Raw genomic sequence first — 27551 nt, forward strand, 5'->3', positions numbered from 1 at the left:
TTACTAAAGGAGCTTCCTTATTTTATATACCCGCTCTTGCTTGAAAGGTGTGGGAGGCGGTGCATGACGTTGCATTTGGCCTACCAGCTCCATCGCAATTACATGATGTGCTAGCTGCCACTACACAAGCAGTCATGATTTTGAAAAGATGAATGGGAAAGAACACACTTCAGTCCCAATTTTATAAGGGGTGGAGTCGCACTTAAGGGCATTTTCAATGTATTTGAAACTGTTCATTGCCCCAAAATGGATTTAGGCATTTCTTCCGTGCATTCATCTTCCTCCTTCCAGTCTCTTTCGATGCTAAATGCTTGCTAATTCCATAGGAATCCATTATAAAATTAACCTTCATCTAATCTGGAGGCAGCATTTCGATTTAAAGTATAAAGAGCAAATAACGTTCGGTTTGTTTTTACTTTTTCGTGTTCCACTGGTCCACTTCATTTTGTAGACATTGAAATGTGCATACTGGAGAGCCATCAGCATGTGAGTGCTAATCTAGGTGGTGTTCTGCGTGAAGTTTGCAGTTTTTCCAAAATTAACTCTGTAGAGTGCAACAACCATATTATTTCATTTCAGGCTCATAGTGTTTTTTTTCACTGAGCGAAATCTCACTGTTAGGGGATGCAAAGGCAGTGCCAGACATGTCAAGGAGTTTGTTTGGGGCAGAAGCTGGTACCCTTAGCTACCCCTATTTACATCCATATTTATGATCTCGGTTTAATTCATAACACTATAGTAAGAGACATTTCTGCAGCTTTAGAAGTGCAGTTTATTTATCTCTTAATCATGTGATTAGCTGCTTATGCAAACGATATAGAGTTTAGACATATGTCAATGGGATTATAAGAATAATAGGTACAATATATTTTAAAAAGAATAGAACATATCCAGGAGTATAGTGCTTCCATCATTGCCTCAGGAGACTGAGTGTGCTGGTACATTCAATATCTGTCTTCAATGTATCTGCGTGGAAATCATCTCACTCATCCTGTGTGTTGCAACCTCATTTGTCTCCCAGCACCCTCATTCAAAGGCTCTCCAGTATCTGTCATCAAAACCTCTGTATTTCGTTTGTTTTACACAAAAAAGAAACAATTGCAAAATGCTACAATGAACGCCTCCAAAATATGCAGTCATGTACAATGCATATTTCTAATGGCTCTCATGTGTTTGAATATTTTCTTCTCCAGTTTTTTTAGAGAGCTGGTAAAAGCCATCATTGTACTGGTACAGTCCATTAAATGTACACAACATCGGTTCCACTAAAATGTATGATGTACCTAATTGGCCAGCTATTTATTCTTTTCTTGCTAAAAAACAATATTGTTTTTTAAATTAAAAGTATGCACTCCAAATAAACCATAGACAAGAAATGTGGGTTGTAAGATAACCAATTATTCCTAAAAACTGCCATGCTAGTAAAAGGTATAATAATATCATCACCATCATGGTCACATCTCTAACACAGCTGGCCGTACCATCATCATGCACTTAAAAAACGTTTAATGTTGAATGCCTGTTCTATTTACTCCCTTCCACAACCTGGCCAGAATATCACTTGAACTCGCCCCATTTTAATTATCTTCCCATCAATCTGATTTCCAGTCAATGGTAATTTATGGTAACTTTCAAAATGCAGGCCCGATTTTTACGTTTCAGTTCATATTGTGTCAAATATATGATATGGACTGTGGAAAGGAGGCAATGGAATTAATGGGTAAATACTGTACTTTGGTTATGTGCCCTCTGAATTCCTGGCCATCTGATTTGTTAGAAGAACCTGCATATTTTGAATATGTTGTAGTTTTGTAGTATTAGTATTGGCTGAGCATGGTTGACCATGGGTTCAAATGAGTTTCCACTCTCTGCTGTTGTTTTCACTTGAAATGGTATGGATTCATGGTGGGTTTCCCGACAATTTGACTTGACTGTCAGTGACCTTGAGTATTCAGCATGTGTTTTACCTGGTGTAAAGAAGAGTACATTTTCACCAGTTCAAGGATAAAACATTGCCTTGAAATTCAATTAAATATATACATGTTTTCCTTTAATGAATAGCGCACATGTTCAGCATGAGAAATTTACACTTGTAAGGTAAATGGTGCATGTTTGGAAAGACAACCCGTACCCCAAATTACCACCCAAATCGTTTACCATTATGAGACTTGGTCCCATGGGTTTACCACTGGATTACAAGAGGTGGTAGGGCAGTGCAATTCCCCATTTCTCGAGTCCATAGGGGTCCTTGTGAATTTTGGGTGGATTTACAACGAGCAGTAATTCTACAAAACTTCGCAAAATAGCTGATCACCTTGGTTTTCGTAAAGCCCTGAAGACACTCCTTTTCTGAGCTTTATTGTTATCTGTGCCTTCCCTTTTTTTTGTAACGTCTGCTCTCTCCGGTCTGCTCTTTTCAGTGCCCCCTGCCCTCGGGGCTTAGTTAACACTTTAAAAATAATGCTACACTACATTACAGAGGCTTCTTGCTATGTCCTTTAGAGACAGAATGCTTGGCTTTACCACGGCTTGTCATATTTTTGGTTTGGCATTCAGAATTTCAGTCAACAGTCTACGAATGATGGATGATTATGAGTAGAACAACTACTGGCACATACATTGGGGTTATAAATGGCAGGAGCTTGGACATATCAGTGTGAAATTTGTCATTCACATAGCCATATGATATTTTAATTTTACATGTATTGGTAGCTAGCATAATCAAATGTTTTTAGTTAAAAATAATAGAAAACACGAAAATACATCTATAAATATTGCTTATTGTGTCTAATGTAGCATAGTATTCACTGGTTCCAGCAAACAACAATCAAAGCTCATTTTATGTTTACATTACATTTACCTGACAAGTCAATTAACCTGTTGCCTCTTACTAACTTCTATGGAATATTTGATGTGACAGTTCCATTCCACACAAGCCAGCTATACCCTTTGGTGACTGCACATTTGTGTGGCACAATTTACAGTACTTATTCTATTCTGCTTGATTTCACAGCTGGGGAACACAAGGTGATTTTACAACTACGCATGCACTTCCTGCAGTGAAGGTGAAGCTATTTACTGAGAGCACAGGTGTACTGGCTTTGGAGGACAAAGAACTTGGAAGGGTATGTAACGCAATGTTGGCTAATTTAGATTAAAAGTATGAAATATTGAAATATTCTGTTTGAAAATAGTTAAGACGCAGGTATTGCTTTGGTAAAAGAAAAATAAGTTTAAAGTTAGTGTGCTAGAGGTGTATTGTTGTGATAGAAGTGGCAGAACATGCATCAAGAGTCTGCTCCCAATCTGTGGCTACGACGGGCACTTGTTCTTTATGTCTATAATCCAATATGAGTGATGAGCAAGACGCGACTGGTCTAATCAATAGTAACGGTGAAGCACTAGAATACAATGTTCTGAAGCATATTCCCATAGTTATCCCAGTGCTTTGCTACGTAGTTTATAATTATGTTGCTGTCGATTCTGTGGTTCCCTGTAGAGCCTCACATCGTACACAAGATGTAGATCTTTGCCCCAAGGTAAGGGACTGTGACCAGATGCCCTATCTGCACACTCGCTTGTCTTCCTTAGATGTATAACCGTGTACCAAATCCTTTTCATTGGAAACGAAGTTAGGATTCACACACAGGTTCCATCACAGAGAAGTAAAGCGCAAGCACACATGACTCCTTGGAAGACAAGAGAATACCCATTTCTTAATAACAGCAGATAGAAACTGAGGGATGCTGTTTGTTACTCTAATTGCCTACAGCAGAATGCAGGGTCAGCCCCCAGCCCATTACCCCTTGGCAGCCACCACCAATGTTGCCAGACCCCAATCCACCATCTACATTTTGGTGGTAAAATTCGAGGAAAAAAGAGCAAAATAAATGTGAGCAGTTTTGGGTTAAGCAGTAGACCCACAGCCAAACTAAATACTTAGACGCTGAGAGCAAACGCTCACAAAGTTAAATACATAAGTAGTGTAGCCCTACTTTGTAATTTGTTAGCAGTGTAAGCTTGACACATGCGTTTGAATTACACTCAAACTGCTTACAGCACCCTCTTCAGTAATACATGTTCTGCTGAGTAGATGGTTAAATGGGTTCATTGATTCAATGGGAGATTGGATCGTGATGTTTTCAAAAAGAGTTGGAGTAACAAAATATAGGGCAATGTCCTTGTGATGAAATGACTTCTCTGCAGGAGAATAGGGTTGAGTAGTGAATAAACCATCTACTCATCCATCACATTTCTGAAAACCAACAGTGATCCAATCATAAAGGTTAACAAGCACAGTTAAGAGATATACCTCCTTTGCCTGTTGTGGTAACGTGGGCTGACGGAAGGCTACACTCTCAAGAGGGGTGTGAATGTGATTCAATGTCCTAGAGAAATATATATACTTAAATTAAACACACCATCTGCAAGAAAACTAAATATAAAACGGGGTACAAAGTAGTAAACAAGTAGTTCCCCACCACTGGGGAAATAACAGACTATTCCAGAAAAAAAGAGACTTTAGCACTCTGGGCGATAATGCAGGCGTGAAAGGCAATTGCACTGTTCACAATGTGCTTTAATGTTGGGAGGAAAAAGTTACACAAGTGTCTGTACCAGTCTCTAGGGTCCAAAACTCACCAATGGGGCAGTTATGGGTCCATTGTACCTTTTTGGTGGTTTGACAATGGCTAACCAGGTTGTTCGGTGGTATTGATGCAGTTTGAAACAGCTAAAGAGTGGCGGTTGCACTGTTTTAGTCGGGGAGCGGTGTCCAGCAAGGGTTGAACAGAAGCTGTTAGGTTCAAGAGAAATTCCTAAAGAATGCATTGTGAGGGCCTCCTGAGTTGGTTTGTCTGCTGGTTTGTCTCCAAAATTGCTGGTGTCTGGATGTGCTGGTCTAGGGGATCTGTTTGATAAAAAGACTGAGGGACTGTGGATAATAAGGGTCCCCAGGTTAGGTTTAATGGTCCAATAGACAGTGTAGATTCTGGAGACTTGATGCACAGTTCACTTGGAACTGTTTAATGCAGTGTACCATGGTCAGGGCTTGATGATCCACTAGCATCAGTTTGAATGGCAAAGACAATCAGCAGCATTGAACCTGGTGGATTGAGCCACAGTTTGAATATGACAGATGCAAGACAGAGTTTGTAGGCAATGATGCGCTGAGCTTGTGTGGTGCAGCAGTAAACAGGTTTGAATGTGCAGTTGGAATACAAAGTGCTCGGTGAGTGCCAAAGTCACCTCTGGACAGTCCTGGTTGTTCAAAAGGCAATGCACTCAGCAGTCTGACCATTTTGATGTGATGAAAAATGAAGATCATGGCTGTCTTGGCCTTGTACGATGCTGCAAGTCACTCTCAGGAGTCTCAGGGACAAGGGTAGTCATTGTTCATGGGCTCCCAATGCACGGGAGGCTGGTGCACGACTTCAAGGGGTCTTTGACCATGATGAGGTCTTGAACAGCAGTGTGACAGGCAATGATGCATGTCTTGTTCCAGCAGCAGGTTCCACCTCTTTGGGATAGGCAGGTAACAGAGCGTGCCACTGTGTTGGACACTCAGTCTTTACCTCACTGTTGGAATGCTCTGTAAAGTCAACTCTCCCAACAGAGGTCCAAAACAATTATTTATTTGGTGGCATTTCCAAAGTGAATTTGAGAATGAGTAGGAGACCCCTTCTTCTAGTCTACAGGTGATTAGACCAAAGCAAGCCTGCCGTAAGAGTCCAATCCCAGTCCTTGGAAAAAGTTAACTTTGCCTTCTGCCATGGCACCTCAAGTGCTTTGTGCTATAAGTAGTAGAGAGGATGAGAGGGAAAGATAGAGGCAAAGAGAAACAAGATGGTGGAACCTTCCTCCAGATATAAAGAACTCTGTCTGTCTACACTAATCTTGCTCCCTTTCCTTCTCAGTTGGATCAAAGGCCCCTTTGGTGTCCAGCACCATGGTGTGAGGCTACTCCCTTTGTGAATAGGTGTGCCTGTTAATTTCTGTTCACAGGAAAGCTTCCTGCTGTGTGGCTGTCTCTCTCTGGAGGGTGTTACCTGACGTAACAAAGTAACAAACAGAGGCAACCCCTAATGCTGCAGACCTGCTGTCAGCAGCAGCACACAGCCTGGCTGAGGCAATACACATAGCCCTTCCGCAGCTGAGCTGGGATTGCAGGGCTGACACATATGTAATATGTGGTAGGCTAGAATCAGAAAATTCACAAGGTGCATTGTATCTGACTTTCCTTTATTATCAACCATAAATCTTGTGTATAAACAACAGACCTGGAGGCTGATTATATGTATTGAAAACTACTGCACAATATATACTGCTCATATCAATGTACTATATCCATTCAAAGAAGATAATACGTCTTCATAATGTGCATCCTTTAACTATGTATTCACTGCATTCTCACAACAGAGGATGAAGAAACAGCAGGCAATGCATTTCAGACCTATGGGCCTCATTACACGGTATGCGGTAACCATGGCGCTATTAGCACCATGGTTGCAATCGGTATTTTACCGTGTCCGCCTTGGTGGATGGCGGAATTACCGGCCTACTCCAAGGTGAGCTGGGCCGGTAATTCCCCATTCACCAAGGCACTTCCCCATTCCCATTTTTGCCCCCATAGTGCTCAATGTGAATGGGGAAGGAGGTAATTACGGTACCGCAAATTGCGGTACCGTAATTAGCACCAAGGTCCCTTTGCGGGCCCGTTCCTTAACGGCTGGTAAATCCATCCGTTGAGGTCCGGTCCGGCAAAGGGACCTCGTAGTGAGGCGGTAAGGGTTAACCGGTACCGGTGCCCTTACCGGTACCGGTAAACCCTTACCGCATACCGTCTAATGAGACCCTATGTGTCCATCTTCAGGGCTGACTCTACAAAAACATATATTGTACATATCAGTAAAACATAATGGATATAACCACAAAGCAGCATTAATACAACTTGAAGAAACAGTTATTGTGTGGCCCTACCTGTCCTTTTCTGGCTACAGACACAATGATGGATGCATGGAGATCTTCTAATATATAAAACACAAAGCTTAACCTTGCTGATCCCAAACTATTTCACGGAAATACATTATCTACACATTTTCAGTTGTGAATGCGCAATTATAGATATTAGTCATACGTGATCTCTTTGGAAGTAGTCACAACAAAAAAAGCTTCTTCTCAAATGTGTTGATCACAGGTCTCCCTGTAATATTAAATCAAAAGAAAATAAATCTATTTATTTTTGAAAACACACGTGAAACCTATATAATCAACGTGGCTCTGCGAATTACTGCATATTGCTTAAAAAATGTATTAGGATACCAGGGTATTGCTTTGAAAAGTCCTATTAATGACCCTTTTTCTATTGCCTTAAAACAAATGTGCCCAGGGACTCTGTAAAGTTCTTCTGTAATATTAATGCAAAAAAGGTAATTTTACATGCTGATCCTCAGCATCTACCACTGAAATGTATCCCATCCAAAGTAATTATTCTCCTATCCTGAAGTCATACAGTAATCACTGGCTTACTGCTACTGAGAAAGTCTTGCTGAGTGGTCAGTGATCTATAAATTGATGCGAGAAAGTGCCACATCTCACAAGATAGTGGCAAGAACGTGTGACGTCACACGCTCCATGGCGTCAATGTGTTCTATATGATTAGATGCTGACGTGCTTCTGCAAGCCAGTAGTCTTCTCTGTATTCAAATAAGTACTCAACAGAAAATATAAATGGGTTTTAACATCATACTAAGTATAATTTCACTCGCTCCCATGTCTAAATACAAGACATCACTAGATGTCAATGTTGTGCAGTATGTGAGTGGTTCCTTTTTTCCAACATTCATAATACACACTTTGAACTAAAGCTGAAAATCTCATTTACGTAATATGTGATACTAAGTATCACCCTGTAATGTTCATGGACATTTCTTTATAAGGTGCATTATTATACAAAAGAAAAAAACGCATAACAGAGACATCCTTCTATCACATTAAATTCCTAGCCACCTCAGTCACAATATATAAGTAAACATGGCAATATCTAGTTACATTTAACAATGCATTGTTGAACCAAACCTGGTGTATTACAATAGTAATTGATAGTGGAACTAAATCACATTCATTCATTTTAGTTTTAGTTACCACATATTTCTTATGATTGTTGGTACATACAATCTTTGTCAGTGGTCAGTGACAGACTGTTAAATTTCTTTGTATCATCTGTTGGGCATTCAGATATTATTGCCCAACACAGGAAATTGACAAAGTTACCATTCAGAATGAACATAAACCATGGCGGACTTGGTATGTATCATTCATATGCCACTTACATTACATGACAGTGTTTGTTCAATTGTAATTGGCAATGCATAATTACGAGCAAGTAGTTGATCGGATTTGTCCAATCCATTCATCATATGAAAGAGTTAAAAACTACAGGGTGTAAACTGTACAAAATAGTGCCTATCTGAAGCCAGACCAATATCCTATAATAAACATCCTTACATTGCAAAACACAGTTCTTTTACACCTGATTTCTCTTACAAAATAGAAGGGAACTCAAGTAATACAATATATTCATATCTTAAAATTAAAATTATGTACATGTCAGACTGGTAAAATCTCCCATTTACAAGTATCCATGTTTACACAGTGGACAAAAAGGTGGAAACTCAATCATGGTCAGGAATGTCCAATCTGTTTGTCGCACATAGATGTAGAGAATCCACATGACATTGACATTACCCTCTTATACCACCTAGTCTCTTTTGTATACAATTCCTACTCATAAGTCTTGAAGATCAACTCAAATAGAAAGGAACATTCCATGTTTGGCGTGCAAAAGCTGTAACAATATCATTAAAGGTGAATATGTCACGCATCCCAGGATTGGTGAAAGAATTCCCTTGCAACATTTCATAACATGCAAATCCAAGAATGTTGTACTCCATTGAATGTCCCTGTGGCCTCCTCTACGTCGGCCAGGTGAGCCTTAAGGCACATATAAGGTGGAATGAACATAAATCAAACATTTGACTACACAACCAAAATTCATCTGTTACAAGAAATTTTGAACAACAAAAACAAGAGTTGTCACACATTTCATTTCAGATGTAAGACGTAATTAGTTAAATTGATTTGACGATGAATAGCAACAAGAAATTAGAGCAAAGAGGGTCAACATTTTACAAAGTCTATTTTCAACTCAGTAGTCCACGGACAGTCGCAAGGTCTGCAACAGTTCCTCTGAGGGGACACACCCTTTACTTTTAGTCATTCTCAATCTGTAGGCCAGGAGAGAGCATCTTTTGAGAGCTACTTTCAGAAGTTCAATAATGGCATCTGTCATGACCATCCCACCTTCGAAGGGGCCACCACCACTATCACCACGTGAATGACCTGGACAGCGGGAACAAGCACAATGATGCGCAGGAGGGTGACAATGAACAGGAAGATGAGGTAAAGGAAGTCCCTACCTCCAGCGCCCAGAGAGAATCATGGGTGTGGCGGTTCTTTAAAACCATTGGGGATGTACCAAAAACTCGGGCTGCCAAAGTTTAATGCATTGAGTGCAGGGTCGTACTCAAATGCGGACAACCTTGGCAGTACTCCTTTGTGACCACCACCATGCAACACCACAGGTGCTCTAAGAAAGGCTATTGCTTTTGCAGGGAGAAGTAGGTTATCTTCCTCTACCCCATTTTCCTCAACCGCTCTTACCACCAAACAGGCTTCTCCTGTGGGGCAGAGGATCCCACCGCTGCCTTGCATACCATACAGAATGCTGTTGACCCTTACCTTTCGAAAGTCACAATACTCTGTTTGTACTGTGGCACACCACTTTGCAAGGGGGAGCAGTTTCAGAGTGCTTTCAAGACTGCTGTCAAGGAGCACGAGAAACTCTGCCACCTACCTTACATTTCAGGCACACCCAACATCTGCCCCCTGTCCACCTGCCCCTCTGTATCTGTGGTTAGTGCCAGTTCCATCCATTACCTCCCCCACCTTACCTCCTCTCCTCTACTACAAAGAAACAAAATCCCCAAAAATATAAAAGACAGAAATACAAAAAAAATGGTTTCTTTAGGATCCACCTTTCAGCAAAAATAAAAATCACACAACATTTGCAGCCTGCATAGTCCACGGACATTACGAAAGTCCACGGACATCTGAATAATTCCAGCCATGGAGTGGGGGAATTAAAATCAATGAACTTGTTTTTCATTTGGAAATGGTCGCTCTTAAAATACCCTTTTTTTTTACAAAAAGTTGGGGGTTTTAGAGAACCTTGTCTAAAGGGTTTTAGACAAACAATGCATCCTACCGTAGATTTATGGCACTCCAAACATCTTCCCCTTTTCCATCTGCCTCTCTGTATCTGTGGTTGGCATCCCTTCCAGGTCCAACTTGGGTCCTTCCTCTCCTCTATCTCTTTCTCTACTTGTGGTGTTCCCCAGGGGTCTAACCTCTCTCCCTGGCTGTACAACCAATACCTGTCACTTCTTGCCCACCGCATAGCCACTCTTTGCCACATCTTTCAGTGCTATGCAGATGACACTAAACTCATTTTCAGGCTCCCTTCAGCCACTTCTTCTCCTTCTCACATCTCTGACTGTCTGTCCGCCATCCAGGAGTGGTGTGCCACCAATGATCTCTGCCTTAATGCCAGTAAGACTGAGATTCTCCTCATTGGCACACCTGCTCCCTCCTTCCCTGTCTCTCTTTGGCCGGCCACTCTTGGCCCTCTTCCTGCTCCCACCTGTGAGGCCAAAACCTTGGGGTCATCTTCGACTCCACACTTTCCTTCTCTCCTCACATCTCTGATGTCTCTAGGAAGTCACACTACCAGCTGCACCTCCTCAAAGGTATTCTTCCTTTCCTCTCCTTCCCCCAGAAGCTCACTGTCTCCAGAGCTCTGGTTCTCTCTAGGCTGTACTACTGCAATATCCTCTTTCTAAATCTGCCTGCCTCTTCACTCCGCCCTCTGCAAATCATTCAAAAAAGGACTGCAAGACTTGTCCTTGGCCTCAAGTCCAGGGATCGCATCTATCCAGGAGTGAAATCTCTGCACTTGCTCTCAGTGGCAGCAAAGATTAAGTTCAAAACCCTCTGCATTGTCCACAAGGTCTTCTGGGGCCTGGGACCGCAATAGCTTCAACTATCTTTCCCTAAATATCTTCCTTCTCGAGCACTTCGCTCATCCGCCTCTAACTCCCTCAAGGTTAGTCGCTTCTCCAAGCAGCGAGTTGGTGGTAGATCTCTTTCTTCTGCTGGTGCTTCCCTCTGGAACAGCCTTCCTGCCTCTTTGAAACTTGAGGAGTACCATCTCTGGTTCCGGAAGCACCTCAAGACCTTCCTCTTTGCTTCTGCTTTCTCTCCCCCTTTCCCTTGCTGATCTCCTGGCCGAATCTGAAACTGAACTGGTTTACCTGGCTACCCTCTGATCTCGTGCCCAGCCTCCCACCAGTTGCACACCTGCACTGCCCTCCTGGCAACTCTTGCACGCAGGGACTGTTTATGTATCCATACAGACCCTAATAGCAGTTGACACCTGCTGTCTGCACTTACCCTTGCACTTGCCATCAGCTGGCTGCAATTCTTTTTATTCTATGTATGTCTTTATTTAATTCAATGTCATCCTTTGTACTGCACTGCCCCCTCCCCCTTGCACTTTTCTCCTTCCCCCCACCATTGCACTTGCGTGATCTCAATGCCACCTGGCCTAGTAGGATCGCTGTCTTTCTCTTCCTTCTGTTTCCCCTCCCTTGCCTCGTCGCATCTTGAAACACTTGTGTATAGGCACGTTATAAATGCCATATCATATCCCTTCCCACCCTTCCCTCCCCCACCTTTCATCATCCCCTCTTCTACTAAAAAGCAAAATCCTCCAAAAATATAAAAGCCAGAAAGACAAAAAAAGGTTAATTTAGGACCCACCTTTCACAGTTAAAAAATGGTACTAAAAATAAAAACCACCAGACCGTTTGCAGTCTGCATAGTCCATGAACGGTACGAAAGTCCACAGACATCTGGAACATTATAGCTGTGGAGTGGGGGTTTAAAATCAATTAACTTGTTTTTCATTCAGAAATGGTGGCTCTTAAAAATAACCTTTTTTATTTTTTGCAGGGTTTTATATAATGTACTAACAAATGTTCTACTGAACTTAATTATTATTCACAAAAACTACTTTTAATTTTGTTCTATTTTTGTTTTTTATTTACTACAACTACTAAAAAAATACTTCACAACATATTTCACGATATGCTAAAATATCGCCTGCTACCTTTTTGAAAAATGTTTGCAAGGAACTTTGGGTTGGTCACCCTGAGTTACTTGGGGGAACCCAGACATGAACACCCTGCACACTGTGCTTAGAGAAGCACAGCTCCACCTCACTGATGAGCCCCAAATATGCTGAAACACGAGTATGGGGTTGCTGTTGGAACTCTTGTTCAGAAGGGAATTGCCATAGCATTTTGGTGCAGGACAAAGACTGATATGCAAATGGGTATTTCCCATAAGTGAAAGGTACAGTGAGTAAATAGTGATGGCTGCAGACTCTCAAAGTGGAAAAATTATTTCACGAATTCACAAAAACCTTTTCAGTGCATTTTGGATATTTATCTGAAAAATCTGATTTCCGACATCGGTCAAATGCAGTGCATCTCCCCGAAAAATATTGACACCATCTAACTTTTTATTTGCAATGTTAAAAGATGCCATTCCTAAACCAAATAAAAGAGCACATAGACCTTTATTGACATGCTATTTAGCTTCTTCCATTTCCGAACAAAACAAGTTTGGACGTCTCCATATTTGGATCTCAGAAATTTCTGCAGTCGCATATCCCAAACCGCTGCCTCCACAATACACAATAATAATATCTGGATGTTTAAATGAAGCCATACTCTCACAGAATGAAATAAAGTCACCCACTTTAATCCACAATCTGCATACTATGAAACTTCCATTTTTCTAATCCAATAGTAGCAGAGATGCCACGAGATTCAGTATAAATCTTCATTGGATGTATCCAAGAATCTCCCACCATCCACATATTCTGCTTCTTCATAGCCATAGCTAAAGCCATCTTCACTACACACAACAAACAAAAGACTTGTTATCCTGTACTCCTGTACACTTGAACTTCTCCTCTACAACCACAAAACCTGATTGGCTAGCCCCCCAATGTCCTCTTTCCATGCCAGGCATCCTTAAAAGACCTGGATGGCATGTGCGGGTCCGCAGACTACTGCGGGACCGCGGACACCGTAGCACATGCACCCTTTTTTTTCACAGACAAAAACAGCTCCATATCAACTTTATTCCACCCACCCTTTCAGGCCCTCTTTCGGTCACCAAATAACCCAGAATGTGTTTTCCAGTCTTTTTCTCACCGTGCTGCCTGTGGTCAGCGCTGATGTCCGTGGACTCGGCGGCACCTGCAAACCTTTATTCACCTATGATAACAGCTCCATATCAACTTTATTCCACTCCCCCACCCTTTCTAGGCCATCTGTTAGCCACCAAATAACCCCAGATGTGTTTTCCATACTTTTTCCTGACTGTGCCATCTTCGGACACCGGCAGATGTCCATGGATCCACCATGGCGACCGTGCCAAAAAATATGACACAGCTCATGTTTTTGCACATCCGATTAGTGTGCGCGTATGATGTCTGAGGACATCACATCGGACTCTGATTGGGCCACAGATGTCTATGGACTCCTGAATGAGGAAATAAGTCCACGTACCGGACCCAGATATCACAAATTAGTTTTATCTACTTTTTGGGCAATTCTTAAAAAATGACTGGATGGATTTACACCAAATTTTCAAAAGCATGCTTTTGGGACCATCCCACTGCTCGTGGTGCAGGTTTGGTAATAATCTGTCCAGCGGTTTCGGCTGTAGGCGCGAGCCAATTATTTTTGCCAAAGTGTCTATGAGAATTTCAAAATATTTGTGACCCTCCCTATAACTTTTCATCCGTGGACGAAAACGCACCAAACTTTGCAGAATCATTCCGAGGGTCCATATACTTTTCTTTGCCAACTTTGGTGAGGATTCATCCAGGGGGGACGAAGTTATAAGCCACCGAAAAAGTGCTCTTTCTAAGAGTTGAGCATTTTAACCATAACTACAGGGCTGCTACCGCAGGTCCTCCAATATTGTGACTAGACCTGGCAGATTGTTAGCAATTTTATGTGATGGGATGATGTCTTTGTTATGAGGGTTTTTTTTGTCTTGTATAATTAGGCACATTACAAAGAAATGTCCATGAACATCAAAAGGTGTAACTAAGTATCACAGATTACGTAAACTACATTTACAGCGTTAGCACCAAGTACGGATCAGGAATGTTGATACGAGGAACATATTTCACTTACATACTATACAAGAGTGACATCTAGTGACATTTTGTATTTAAACATTGGAGCAAGTGAAATTATACATAGTATGAAATACAAATACATTAATATTTTTCATTGAGTACTTATTTGTATACATTTTGTTGGAAACAGAGAAGACTACTCGCTAGTGGAACCACAAAAGCATCTAATAATATAGAACGCATTGACACCATGGAGCGTTTGATGTCACGCGCTCTTGACACCATCTTGTGAGACGTGGCACTTTCTTGCGTCCATTTCTAAAACACTGATCACTTGGCAAGACTTTCTCAGTAGTAGTAAGCAAGTGATTACCCTATGGCTTTATTTCTTTATAGAAAGAAGGTAAGAGAATAGTTCATTTGGATGGGGCACATTTTGGTGGTAGATTGCTGAGGTTCAGCCTGTAAAATTCACTTTTCTGCATTTATATTACAGTAGACCCAAACAGAGTCCCTGGACACATTTGTTTTAGGGCAATGGAACAAATTCATGTGTGGAACTTCCTAACTGAATACCAGGTATGCCTAATGTAAATTTCAGCAATATGCAGTAATTCAGAAAGACACTTAGATCAAATAGTTTTCACCCCACATTTTTTAAAATAAGGAGATTTTTTCTTTTATTTATTTTATTTTATTTGACATTAATAGCAGCACACAAAGCCCACTGGCTTCTAGGTACTAGTTACAGTAAGTGCAGGGTACAGTGATCAACAGATTTGAGAAGAGGCTTTTTTATGGGACTACTTTTTTCAGGTATGACAAATATCTATGAAAATCAGCAGAAAATGTTTTTCTGTGAAATAGTTTGGGATCAGCAAGGTTAAGATTTGTGTTTTATATATTAGCAGATCGCTGTGCATCGTTCATTATTTTGGTAGCCAGAGAAGGACAGGTAGGGCCACACAATAACAGTCTCTTGAAGTTGTACCAATGCTGCTTTGTGGTCAGAAATAACTATGTTTTACTGATATGTACAATATATGCTTTTCTAGAGTCAGCCCTGAAGTTTCTGTGGCTGCTGTTTCTTCCCCATCTGTTGTATGAATGCAGTGAATATATCATTAAAGGATGCACATTATGAAGACATATTATCTTCTTTGAATGGATAAAGTACTTTAATATCAGCAGTATATATTATGCAGTAGTTTTCACTACATATAATGCGCCTCCGGATCTGGTGGTCATACACCATATCTGCATTTGATGTATTATTCCCGATTGTGCTAAATGGGTTTCTGGAGGGTGACTGAAAGCTAACCTATTTCAAATAAATCTGTCTAACTTTAGCAAGGCCCACCACCACCTCAGTTTTTATTTCATTTGTTATCACCCACATACCCACTCTTTCCCTGAATTTAAGAAACCTACTCTACAAAGTAAATAGACAAGAAAGGTGATTTTCAGGATGTTTTTACAAAAATCAAGAAACAGTGTCTGTCCAGAATCCTGTGTTGGCCTGAGCCTGACTGTCCCCAACCCTATAAAAGAAAACATAGCTGCAACACGTGTGCAATTAGGCCCTAGGCCAGGTCAAATGAATGGTAGATGGTTTCTGCCCCCCGCCCTTATGTGTCTTTTTTCTGGTTTCTGCCCCCATGCACAGTCTAAGTTGGTAGGCTGAATTTCTCTTTGCCACTGTTCCATCAAGTCCACACCCTACCTTGGGCTCTTGTTTCTTTCCCCCCTTCTTGTGGTCTTGTCTCTCTCTCCCCACCTTGGGATTTCAGTACTCTTAACCTGCCTTGGGGTTGTGCTTTCTTCATCCACCCTTGGGGTCCTATCTTGATCACTGTGACTTGTGGACTCCATTCTCTCACACCACCTTGGGATTTTGCTTGCTTCACCCTGCTTGTGGTCTTATTTTGCTCACCCTGTCTTGGGGCCTCCCTTCTCTCACTCCGGCTTGGGGTCATGCTTCCTTCACCCCATGTCAAGATCTTATTGGATCTCACCTCCCCTATCCCACTTCCCCAAATCTTCCACGTATCTTTGGTCTCTGCAGAGCTCCTCGGGAGAGTCTGAGAGGTTGGCCCACTCGCCAGAACTTCTCTGTTCTCTTCTCCGCCCTCCACTTCAGGCGGGGCTTGCACTGCCTTCCCACTGTCCACCTGTGGGTCCCCGGTGCTGGCATCTTGGCACGCCCACTGATAGGTAGATATGGCAGTTTGCTGCTTCATTCGGTTGTGCAGCCCCAGCTTCTGCTCCATCCTTGCTGGTTGCATTCCATGATTCCGGCCATGGTCGAGGCCTCCATGGCCCATGCATACTCCTCATCTGCCACATCAACTCCTCAATCTCCACAGCTGTCTCTCCCCTCTTCCTCCAACACTGATTGACGATTTATCTTCCCTTTAGCCCAGGATGGGTCTTCCTAATGGGGCCTTGTTCCCCATGAGCTGTGTGAAACTGGGAGGGTCAGAAACCATGTCTGTCACCCTTAAAGGATGTTTCCAGTCGTCATTTATATTATTCTCTGGCAGCCAAGAAAGATACTGGAATCTTGAACATAGGGAGGATCATATATATCCCTTTCTAGAGATCGCCTATCCTTTTAGGGGGGTGACCCCTAGTGAGATCCTTCTTTCCCTATCCCTAGGGAGTGTTAACAGGCTCACCTCCCTTTCCCCAATGAGGTTGGCTCCCGTTAACCCAGAGAGTCAATGAATTCCCTAGATTAGTCACAGATATAAAATTGATGTGGCTTGGATATCTATGGGAGATGCTGGGCACCATACCTTTAAACTCAGTTATGGCTTATATTTATAGTTTAGGTTGCCACCAGGACAGCATAATAAGAGTTATGTCGATTTGGGAACACGGGTACACATCTTAAAAACAGCCCCTGTACTGAAGAGACTTGGCTGTCACTGCAGATGTCTGATGGGCACCTATGACTCCTGCACCTGCGCTTTGCTTCTTGAAGCAGGTTCTGCAGATCAAATTATGGATGCTCCAGGGCAAAGTGTACAGTATGCTTTTGGCCTGGATCTTATGGAAGCGGAACACAATTGGCAGGTTACCCTTTCTGGGATGGAACTACCCGCATCATTTTATCAACCTAATTAAAATAAAAAAGGAAAGTCTTCCACACCCATGCCAGATGGCAATTCTTCACAGTCCTGTTGGAAAAGTAGATGAACCAAACAGAGAGATGCAAATAAGGCTTTTGAAGAGAGAGCAGTTGAGTTAACAAGATTAAGGCTGATTAAAAGAAGATTACTGAAACAGAAGTTAAGGTCCCATGCAAGCCCTGTTATTTAGGGCCTTCTTGTAATGGGTATATAGGCCCCCTCTCGACTAGGGCTGTGAAAAAACAGCTCATGTTGGCTTGTATCTAATCATCAAAGGAGAGCCATTCAAGGAAGAGTGATTAGGGACCTGTCTGAGCCTCTAAAGGGCCTTCGGTCTAAGTCTGGACTGATGATGGTGTGCTGAAATAATACGAAAACCCACATGAATAATATTACTGTGAAGGATGCTCCAATCAAATGGAACTAACAGCCCGATTCATGGAATCCCTGTTTGAAGTATAGGGATTTTTGGGCAGAAAGGGATGCAAATCTGCGTTTTTCACCCAAATAATTCCATGAATCAGGAAGTTAGTGTCTTGCTTACAAGGTATGTATGCTCTAGTCCTGGAACCGAATGTGGCTGGGTGCAAATACTTTTGCCAAAGCCAGTCTATTTAGATCCTTCATTGATTCACATGTGACTGTACCTTCCCCGTGTATAACCACTTTGTGAGATCTCCCACAGAGGTCTTGGAAGAAGACTTGATTTTCCTCCAGTACGTAAGGCATATCAGAACCAAAGATACGAAGTACCCATACCCCAGAAATGTGTCCTGTGTGTGCAACTGAAAAGGGCTGAAACTAAATGCAAATTAAGTACAAAAAAATGAATATGAGAAATAAACAGATTGTACATGGGTACCTGTGTTCCTTATTGTAAACAAGTTGAGGTTTAATAACAGCATTTGTAAATATGTACATGTAACTAACTACACTTAAGCTCCTAAATTGAGGATCCCTATCTACCCAACACCGAGGTGAAGACACTGTAGCCCTGCATAGCATTCTACACACTGAGAGTATGGCTGTGCACCCGGTGAAAATCCAGAGGTATACTGGGCACCGAAACAAATATGGTAGGCCAAAATCCATCTCCTCTGCATACCAACAAGCACTACCATTCTCCATGTATTACCCGGGGTTAAACAAGCTTCACACATTGGAAAAAATGGTGATCAACAATTTACAATACAACTGTTATATACTGTATTACAATGATTTCACATTTGAAGGCCAGTATTTTTTTTACAGATTACTGAACCTGACATGGAGACCAAAATCGCATATGTAAATACAAAATTGTTTCTTACTGCAGAACTATTTGAAATGTTCTGTATTTGGAGAGGGTTGCCATCTGAGATGCATAATAATACACCGTAGAGGTCCTTTAACTTCATTCATGTGGTCTATAATATGAAGTGATAGCATATGATAGGGGTTTGGGAGGATTTCATATATCATGGAAATGAGTATCTAAAATGCATTACCCAATTGTTAAATGGGAACTAACGCTTGGCCCAAATTACTAACAGCAATATATGCAAAACCATATGTTAATACACTTCTTCATGAGCAGAGTGCTCAAACGAATCTCACTATTTAATGGTTACCATACAGCCAAAGGACTTGTGATACACATGTTGTTTCTGAATATAGAATATGAATCTCTGACACCTCACCCTTAAGAATTTATTTTAAAAGGTCTACAGATTCTGAGCCAGAAGCAGTATTGCGCAAAATCAACAAAAAAAAAACATTGTGGCTGAACACAAGTATGGTGGTGAGGAAAAAAAGTGGCAGTAATGGAACTACTGCCACTTTTCCCACTCCGCCATACTACAAGTTTGTCCCTAGAGTGATTGTATTTACCTCCAGCATCATGCTGGAAGAAAATCCTCCCACGTTCTGCCGGAAAATTGGCAACATCGGTGGAATTACGGGCAGCAGTAATGCCACCGGTGGTAACTCTGCTGAAATCCCCAAAGGAGTCCTATGGACTCCACATTAATGGGGACTAACACCACTACCCCCACTTGTAATCTGGTGGTAACTCCAGCAGACCAAGGGGCAGTAACAGTAATTCCATTGGGCAGTATTCCAGTGGATTTACCGCCAGAATAATGCCCAACACGTAATGAGACCCTATAGTCTGAATTACTACAGAAATCACCATGCTACGAATCACAATAATGTGTGCTCCATATTACTTTGCGATGTGGGATGAGTAATTTTGTTAACTTTGAAGGCGTTATTGTGATGCATGCAATGTTCAACCGGGTGCATGGAATGTTTGACTCTCACGTCTCAGTTTGTGTGCCCTCACCAGCATGCCATACAAGTTCTGACTTCTTGCATAGGAATTTAACAGTTTTTATTTAAAATTCTTCAAATAAATGAGTTGTCTATGGAATATGATGCCATCTGTGATTTGAAGAATATTATCAATGCCAGGATCAGCCCATGTAGAATATATTAATTTGGAAAAACAGCTGAAAGGGAAAGGTTAGATGGTCGGAACACAAGTCAAATGATTGAACACGTGGCCTTCGTCATGGCATGCAGCATGACCAAATGTGCCGGAAAGTGCATGTGGCCAAAATGTGCAACACCAGCTGTTCTCATGTTGGTCCTGTTCTGTCTTTCTGCATACATCAGATTGAGTAGCTCAGCTATGGATCTCCTAGTTTAGGCAGCACAATGTAATGAGCTACGCATCATTGAATGTGCAGGGCGATGACCTGACACGGGCAATAGCCACTCCTTTTACAAGGCGTCTCTCATGCCTTTGTTCAGGCTCTATGATGGGCAGCTGCTGCTGGGCATGCCTCCGCATCTTAATAAACAACAGACACTTCTGGAGCTCGCATATGGCTGCATGATGTTTGGAATTATGTTTTGCGAAGGTTTGGTCCTCACATATCCTTTCATGTATACATGTGGATAACGTTCCATCACATTGACATTGACCTCCTGGGTGGATGTAATGGCTGTTTTTATCAGAATTAACCCCTGCTTTTGATGCTATTTCACCATGTCATATGGTGAAATTTGCATTTTTTTTCTGGCGCTAATTCCACTGGTGGAATTTGTGCTGGGAGAATTCCTCTGGCACAAATTCCTTTAGCTGAATTAGCACCTGGGGGGAGAGGGACGATTATTGCTCATTTTAGGTGACCTGTAACTACATATTTGCAGTTACCACCATACTCGTAATGAAGCTCTTTGCACTACACTGCATACGCTTTGGAAATCATTACGTGTAGTAAGATGCATTACCGCTGCTCTACGACAGCACCTTACTACAAGTTTGGTGGCAAGGTGGGAGATTTACCTCCAGAAAATTCTCCACCTTACTGCCAGACATCGGCAAATTCTGCAGAATTGCTGATGGCGGAATCCCCATGGAGTACTATGGAGACAGAAAATTGGGATTTACACCACCCTATCACCACTTGTAATCCTGCGGTAGATCTGTGGAACCAAGCGGCAGTTAGGGTAACTGAGTTTGGCAATAGTTCAGCAGATTTATCAGCCAATTACCACTTATAATGTTTGTCTCTGCAACCTCACAATTACGATCAATTGTCACCAATTGCTGATTTTGATTGTCTCAACGTCTTCTGCGGCTTTGTGAAGCATTACACACCATATTTTGTGTTGTGTGTCACCGCTGTTGACTCACATTATGAACAATAAAAATAAAGATGTTTTTAAGTGGGATGGAATATCACGACTCACAACATATAAACAGCACTAATGTGCATGCACTGTTGACTGGCAATATGAGCTGATGGTTTGTTTTTCGCACATTCCTGAACTGATGGACGAAGTCATTATTGTGGGAGTTCAAAATCTGTCCTGACGTGTGGGGTGAAGCTTTGAAATAGAAGATGTATATATTTAAAGTTTGTATTCTGAAGGCTTATATCATATCCAAGGCAGCTAGTCAGATTAAAATGTGTAATAGTTTCATTACCTAAAGGAAGAGAACAACTAGCATGTTTCGCAGTGATGCGTGATCTGTGTGCAGTATAATGTACTACGTCTACAGTCCATATCCCGTAACCTTACTTAAATGTGTGGTATACATTCCGCTAACTGTAGAAAGACTAAGGGCCTGATTCACAGAAGCGTTCTATAATGGCACAATCCTATAGGAAATGGCTCTGTGAAACAGGTGCATAGTAATATATGGCATTTAAAAACAAATTAAAGGATTTGTTTGTGGTAGGTTCTGAAGTAGTTACACATCTGGTGTGTTACATGCTTCACCCTGAACCAACGTCTGTTAAATATTAAATCATAGAAAAGTAACAATTGGTGTTTGTGTCAAAAATATAAGAAGCCAATATTACGGCGGCAATAATAGCAAAATTGTAAACATGTTTATTTTTTAATCTTTCGAGAATTTTGCGGCAGTCGCCTGCAGTATTGCGGCGCATATTCCCTTTGCTCTATGCGGCAGCCTGAAGCGCATTGCCATTTACTAGAAAAGATTCAATTTCCTAATGGAATTGGTTTAGGCATTTCATTTCATCCCTGAAATGCAAACCTGCAGTTTTCCCATCTCCGTTCCCTTCTGACCTTGCGCTGTCAGTATGTCCAGTTTCACTGTTACCATAAATTACTTTGAAACCTGGTTCAGACAATGAGCTACATATTATGCTGCCAGAGAGTCTTCAATAAGTCACTGGAGACTCCCAATACAAAAATGGGTTCTGGGGCATACAGTAGGCCAATGAAACTGATTCTATACTTTAAACCATATTGCAAGACACAATCATTTAGACAAACATTTTTCCTAAAAGAAGGCTTTAGAAATCGAATACATTTCTGTTGTAATTGATCTCTGATGCATAGAATGTGGCACTTACGTGTATACACGTCAAGATATAAAGGTGAGCTTTTTTAAAAAAAAATAATCAATTGATTTCTTTCCTCTGCAGGTTGTATTGCATCCCACACCGAACAGCCCTAAACAATCAGAGTTGCACAAAATGACAGTATCCAAAAACTGCCCAGATCATGATCTAAAAATTAAACTTGCAGTCCGAATGGATAAACCACAAAATATGAAGCACTGCGGGTAAGTAGACAACTGCAAATAAAATGTGAGTTTTCTAAATGCATACATGTGTCTCTCTCAAATATTTCTGACACTCTTTTCTTCAGCTGAAAAGCTGTACCACACTCCATTTTGTATTTGAGTGCATTTGACCTCCCAGATGTGAGGTAAAAGAGCTGCGTTTGGGCTCTGGAAGAAAATAATGAGGCTTGCCCAAAGCAAATCTATGAAAGTGTTGGAACCAAATGTATAGAACTGAGTGCAATTTCTAACTTCTGTTGTGTTCCTCCGTGGCCGAAGCTGGGTGTTGCAGTGCAGAGATTCCAGATTCATTCATTGAGAAGAGCACTGGTTAACTCTTGCTGCTACTGGAAAAATTCCTTCCTTAACGGAAGTGAAATCCAAAAATGCAAAGCACTGTAATTAAGCAATAAGCTATGAGCCGCGGGGGCATTACCAAGTCTGGTTACCGGACTCAGTAATGCCCCGCGGCGAGGGGCTCATTGCTATTAGTACCTCGGCCCGCTAGAACGGGGTACTAATAGCATTGTTTTTCTTTTCCGGCATTTTGGGACAGAAAAAGAAATGTTTAAAAAAATTGCCACCGGGGAAGGAAAAACAGAGTATGTTTACCCTTTCCATGGCAGGCATTTAAAGTGCATTGAAAAAGGTAAACAAATGAAATGGCCCCCATGGAAAGGGAGAAGGGACTATGAATAATCCCTTCTCCCTTTCCATGATGGCCTGTAGCGGATCGGGAGCGGATGCGCTGGGGCCAGAAGTGTTCCCAGCACGTCCGCTCCCGAAAAGGACCAAAAATAAGGTAAGGGGTTGGGAGGGCAGGGAAGGGATTTTTTGGATTGGGATAAGGGGGTAGACGGAGGAGAGAGGGGGAGGGTAAACACCTCGCTCCCTGGCAGTGGAGGAGGGCAACCTCCAGCCATGTGGTGACTTGGAGTGGGGATTACCCCGTTCTGAGCTTCCTCATTGACTGAGAGGCTGCCACACCCCCCCCTCACCTGCCCCTGCTGAGGACAAAGGAAAAGAACGTCGAGAGAGGGATTCCCGGTCGGGTAAAGTCCCAGCGAGGTACAATCAGATTGCATGTTACAAGCTGACTGTCTCTCTCTGGTTGCTAATGAGGAATGTAGATCGTTCATTTAAGCTGCATGGAAAAAATAAAAAATTCACAAAGCACAGGGCGCATATTTGTTTTTTATCATGACAAGGACAACATCTATTTAATAAATGGATGAAAGACCTTTTTCCGTTCAGTGACAAGGCAGCACAGCCTTATTTGCGTGCCCTCTAAAGTGGATTTGGTCAGGTGCCGTGCTTTCTCAGCTGTTTCAAGAAATGTCCAAGTTGTGCTGTTAATTGCTATGGTAAAGTTCTTGAAGTGTGCCAACCTCAGCGACAGCAGTGGAAATTGGAGGTGTCTGAGGTTTACTTCAGCGCCATTTCAGTTATACTAGTTCAACATAAAGTGGTGATTGTAGAATGATTCCACAGAGAATTGGCCACATTAGTGTCACTGATCAGTATGGCAATTCCCACAGAAACAGCACAGCATGTTGAACTGGATGATGTAAGAACCATTCGTAGCCAATAGGATCTGCTCACAAATGTCTCCATGCTTACTGTTCTCATGATGCAGACCCTAGAATGTGATGACAGTTCACAGGGCTGTGTTCATTTGATGATTCATCACTTAACCAATGCAGCCTTTAAGCGCATACTAACTGATGCCACCATACCCTTGTGTTACAAAGGCATGTGTGTAGTTAATTTTATAAGAAGTCTTTTTCCAGTGTCGGTCTAATTTATGTAGGGTACCCAATGATAGTAGTGCTTGGCAGAACAGAGTGGGTTTTGTAGGGATTGGAATAGTAAAGGCCCCAGGATGGCACATCTGTAGTCCAGGCTGATGGTGCAAAAAAGTGTTTATTCAGTACACTCAAAAGTGTGTATGTAGTTGCTGATAGTACCTGTCTTCTTGCATGGTTAGACAGATATGTAGACAAATTACTCTCCCCGCTATGAATGTGAAAGGCCGTAGGATTCCAATTTTGAGAGCCTCTGGAGAGCGTGCTATGCAAGTCAGTCACTTTTAAAAGATTTGCTGAGACCTGCTGGTCAATTCTTATTACGGATAGATTGTGGCCTATTGTGCCCATCATATCCACAATTATTTGTTTCAGGATGTGGATGCATTGTGTTAGCTCACTGAAGTTGTCATCTATGGCATAGGAACCCCTCTCTATGGTATGATCTTCTAGATGCTAGATAGAGGAGGCAACATCATGCCAGGACTGTGAGGACGTTGTCTGTTTCCTGGAGCACTTATGTCTATACTTCCCTAATTGTGTTACCATTTGTGCGATTGCAGTCCAGTTGCTGGACAAACCCCATTTGCCAATGTCATGTATGACAGAGCGACCCTGTGCATTGACTGCCGTAGCTTCCCAATTGAAATGGCAAAGGTTTCTCAAGTCTTGTATGAATCCCAGTCTCTTTAAAGACCTACACTGTCTCTAAAGTGCGTTTTTACAGACTCATTGGATTGTATAACCCATGATGCTAAAATACCAGAATAATTTGTTCGACCACTAAGTATGACCACCTTTACTTTCTTTACCTCCCAGAACTTGTCTTCTTTGGCAACCCGATATGGGGAACATAATAGGTTGTTTTTGCTACAGGTTGTCTAAAATTGGGTTTTATGTAAACAATATAAGAAATGGGAAAACGACATGCTAGGTGTAAAGTGTCTTCTCCATGTACTTGTAATAATACAGAGCACCTGGCTAGGTCCTGATATGCCCAGGAGGGTGAACGTATATTCAAACAAAATATCAGGATGGGAGACCCACACTTTTGAGATTCAGGATAATTTTAGTTTAATCTCTGAATTTTGGTGATGATATATATAATATATCAATTGTTAGCATAATGACAGACAGACGGACAGTTGTACATTTGATATGTAGGTGTACCACTAGGTACCACCCTCAAGAGTGTGGAGGGTGCAAGCCTTCTGATGGTGCAAGATCTCTTGGATAAACAGTTAACTAGGGTTTGCAACACAAGAGTGAATGCAGCCCAGCACCTCAGTTGGTCCATGGGTTTTGTCATAGGGAAAAAAACACAACAACAGGTGTGTACAAGTACGCAAGGTGTGGAGTTGTGTCATAGATCGACACTGTAGTGTTTCAGCCACAGGGTACGAAGACTGGACGTAGGTGACTGGGATGACCTTCTTCAGGATGGAGGTGAAGGGATGAAACACTGTCCGTGGGGTATCTGTGGGATTCAATGACAGATAGTTTAGGAGGAGTGGGATCTCCAGAGTTAATTGGTGATTTGCGCAACTTATTAGTGACCAATTAATGTCAGGATAGGTGCAAAGAGTAAGCAGCAGAGAACAGAATCTTACCGGGAACCGACAAGCGGTGCGGCGGTAAGGGCTTCTGAGAGTCTTCGACCATGTGGGAAGTCAGGTGAAGGTGGTGGCCCAGTGGCCACTGTTGCTGATGGAATTAGTCCAAAGAACCGTATCTGGAACCTGGGTCTACAGATGGCGGTAGCCTCAATCAATGGCGCCAGCAACTGGAAGGAAAAGGCAAGAGCTACTAGTGGTCTTGGTCTTGTAAAAGAAAAGGTTAACCGGTCAGGGGTGGTACATACCGGATCCGGGGTGAAGGAGCCAGGAGGCCGATTCAACAGAACCAGAACGTGTGTGAGGTCCGGTTCGAGTGGAGGCTAAAATAGCCTATATGCGCCCAAGTTGACTACAAGCCAGGAGCCTCCATGAGGTGCAATGCGTAGGAGACGCATGGAGGGAGGCATACATCGTGGTTTATGGTGCCCGTGTGGTTGAGCTGTGTGGTCAATTTGATCCAGAAAAAATGACTAACTGAGGGAGGGCCGGGTGAAGGTACCTGTGGGTCCCAGCAATTGTCATGGTCACTGTGCAGCAGAAATGAGAGAGCAGTGAAATGCCAAAAAGTAACAGGCATGAGGTTGAAGGCTGAGTGAAATCGTGTGAGGGACGTGGACTATGGGCCAGCGAGTAGTTGAGAAACAATTTGCAATTCTTAAAAAACGTACTTGGTTACCGGAGCAGAAGTGTCTAGCTGTAGCGTTGCAGCGTGTACAAATGAAAGTGAAACTAAAAAACTGCATGTCACAGGAAGTACCCGCCCCCAGATCGGGCGGTCCAGTCAGCTGTCAGCACTTGGGCCAATGGGAGTGCTGTGTGTTGGAGAGGGACAAGCCCTATCAATCAACGTTGGCTCCAGGCAGAGGATCCTGGGAAATGTAGTCTGGGGGGTGTAGTCGAACTGGATGGTCGTGGTGTAAATGCACCAGAATGCATGGTGTACTGAGCAATGTAATGACAGTTCATAGCAAGTCAAATAGTGACATGACTGGCTATGTTGATGCCGCGAGTGGCGGCTGTGCAGAGGTGTGTGCAGCGATTCAATGCTGAACACGAGCAAGGTTATGAAAATACAGTAGAGGTGCAAGTCCATAGTGACTGACTTGGGTGGTGGCTGGAGTGACAAATACAAGCACATACATGTGGATGAGTGTGGCATACATTTTAAAAGCCAATCAATGTTCAACAATCAGCATGTGCATATTCAGGGTGACAGTTTGCAATTCAATGTTCAAAAACAGCATGTGCATATTCCTGGTTACTAATTAAAGAATTAAAGAATCACTCAGGGTTGAAAAGAGAAAGTGGTGGCAGTTATGTCCAGAAATGTTTCCATTCAATGGTAATGTTGAGACCCTTTTTTACTGCATTCAGTGTATGGACCCACTTTTGTTCAAGCTGGGTGAGGGCCAAATTGATGTCACCCCCTCGTTTCTGTTTCAGAAAGTAGAGACGTGGTAGAGGAGGAGAACAACTGGGTTAAGAGAAAGAAAATGGTGGTGGAAGGATGAGAGCAGCAGGAGTTGGATGGAGGTGAATAGGAGGGATTGGAAGCAGGGCAACAGCAGATGA

At 42.2% G+C, this 27551-nt stretch overlaps 1 protein-coding gene across 24 annotated transcripts in view; it reads left to right on the forward strand.

Annotated features, from left to right (window-relative positions):
• The window catches only part of CADPS (calcium dependent secretion activator), a 2044505-nt gene that overhangs the window by 940366 nt on the left and 1076588 nt on the right, over positions 1-27551 (forward strand). For all 24 annotated transcript variants that reach the window (XM_069643727.1, XM_069643719.1, XM_069643721.1 and 21 more), the window contains exons 7-8: positions 3014-3125; positions 22419-22558. In XM_069643727.1, coding sequence (XP_069499828.1) covers positions 3014-3125; positions 22419-22558 — 252 coding nt within the window. The remainder of the gene's footprint in view (positions 1-3013; positions 3126-22418; positions 22559-27551) is intronic.

The sequence above is a fragment of the Ambystoma mexicanum genome, chromosome 2p, assembly GCF_040938575.1.
Source record: "Ambystoma mexicanum isolate Mex_15411 chromosome 2p, UKY_AmexF1_1, whole genome shotgun sequence".
Classification (NCBI taxonomy): domain Eukaryota; kingdom Metazoa; phylum Chordata; class Amphibia; order Caudata; family Ambystomatidae; genus Ambystoma; species Ambystoma mexicanum.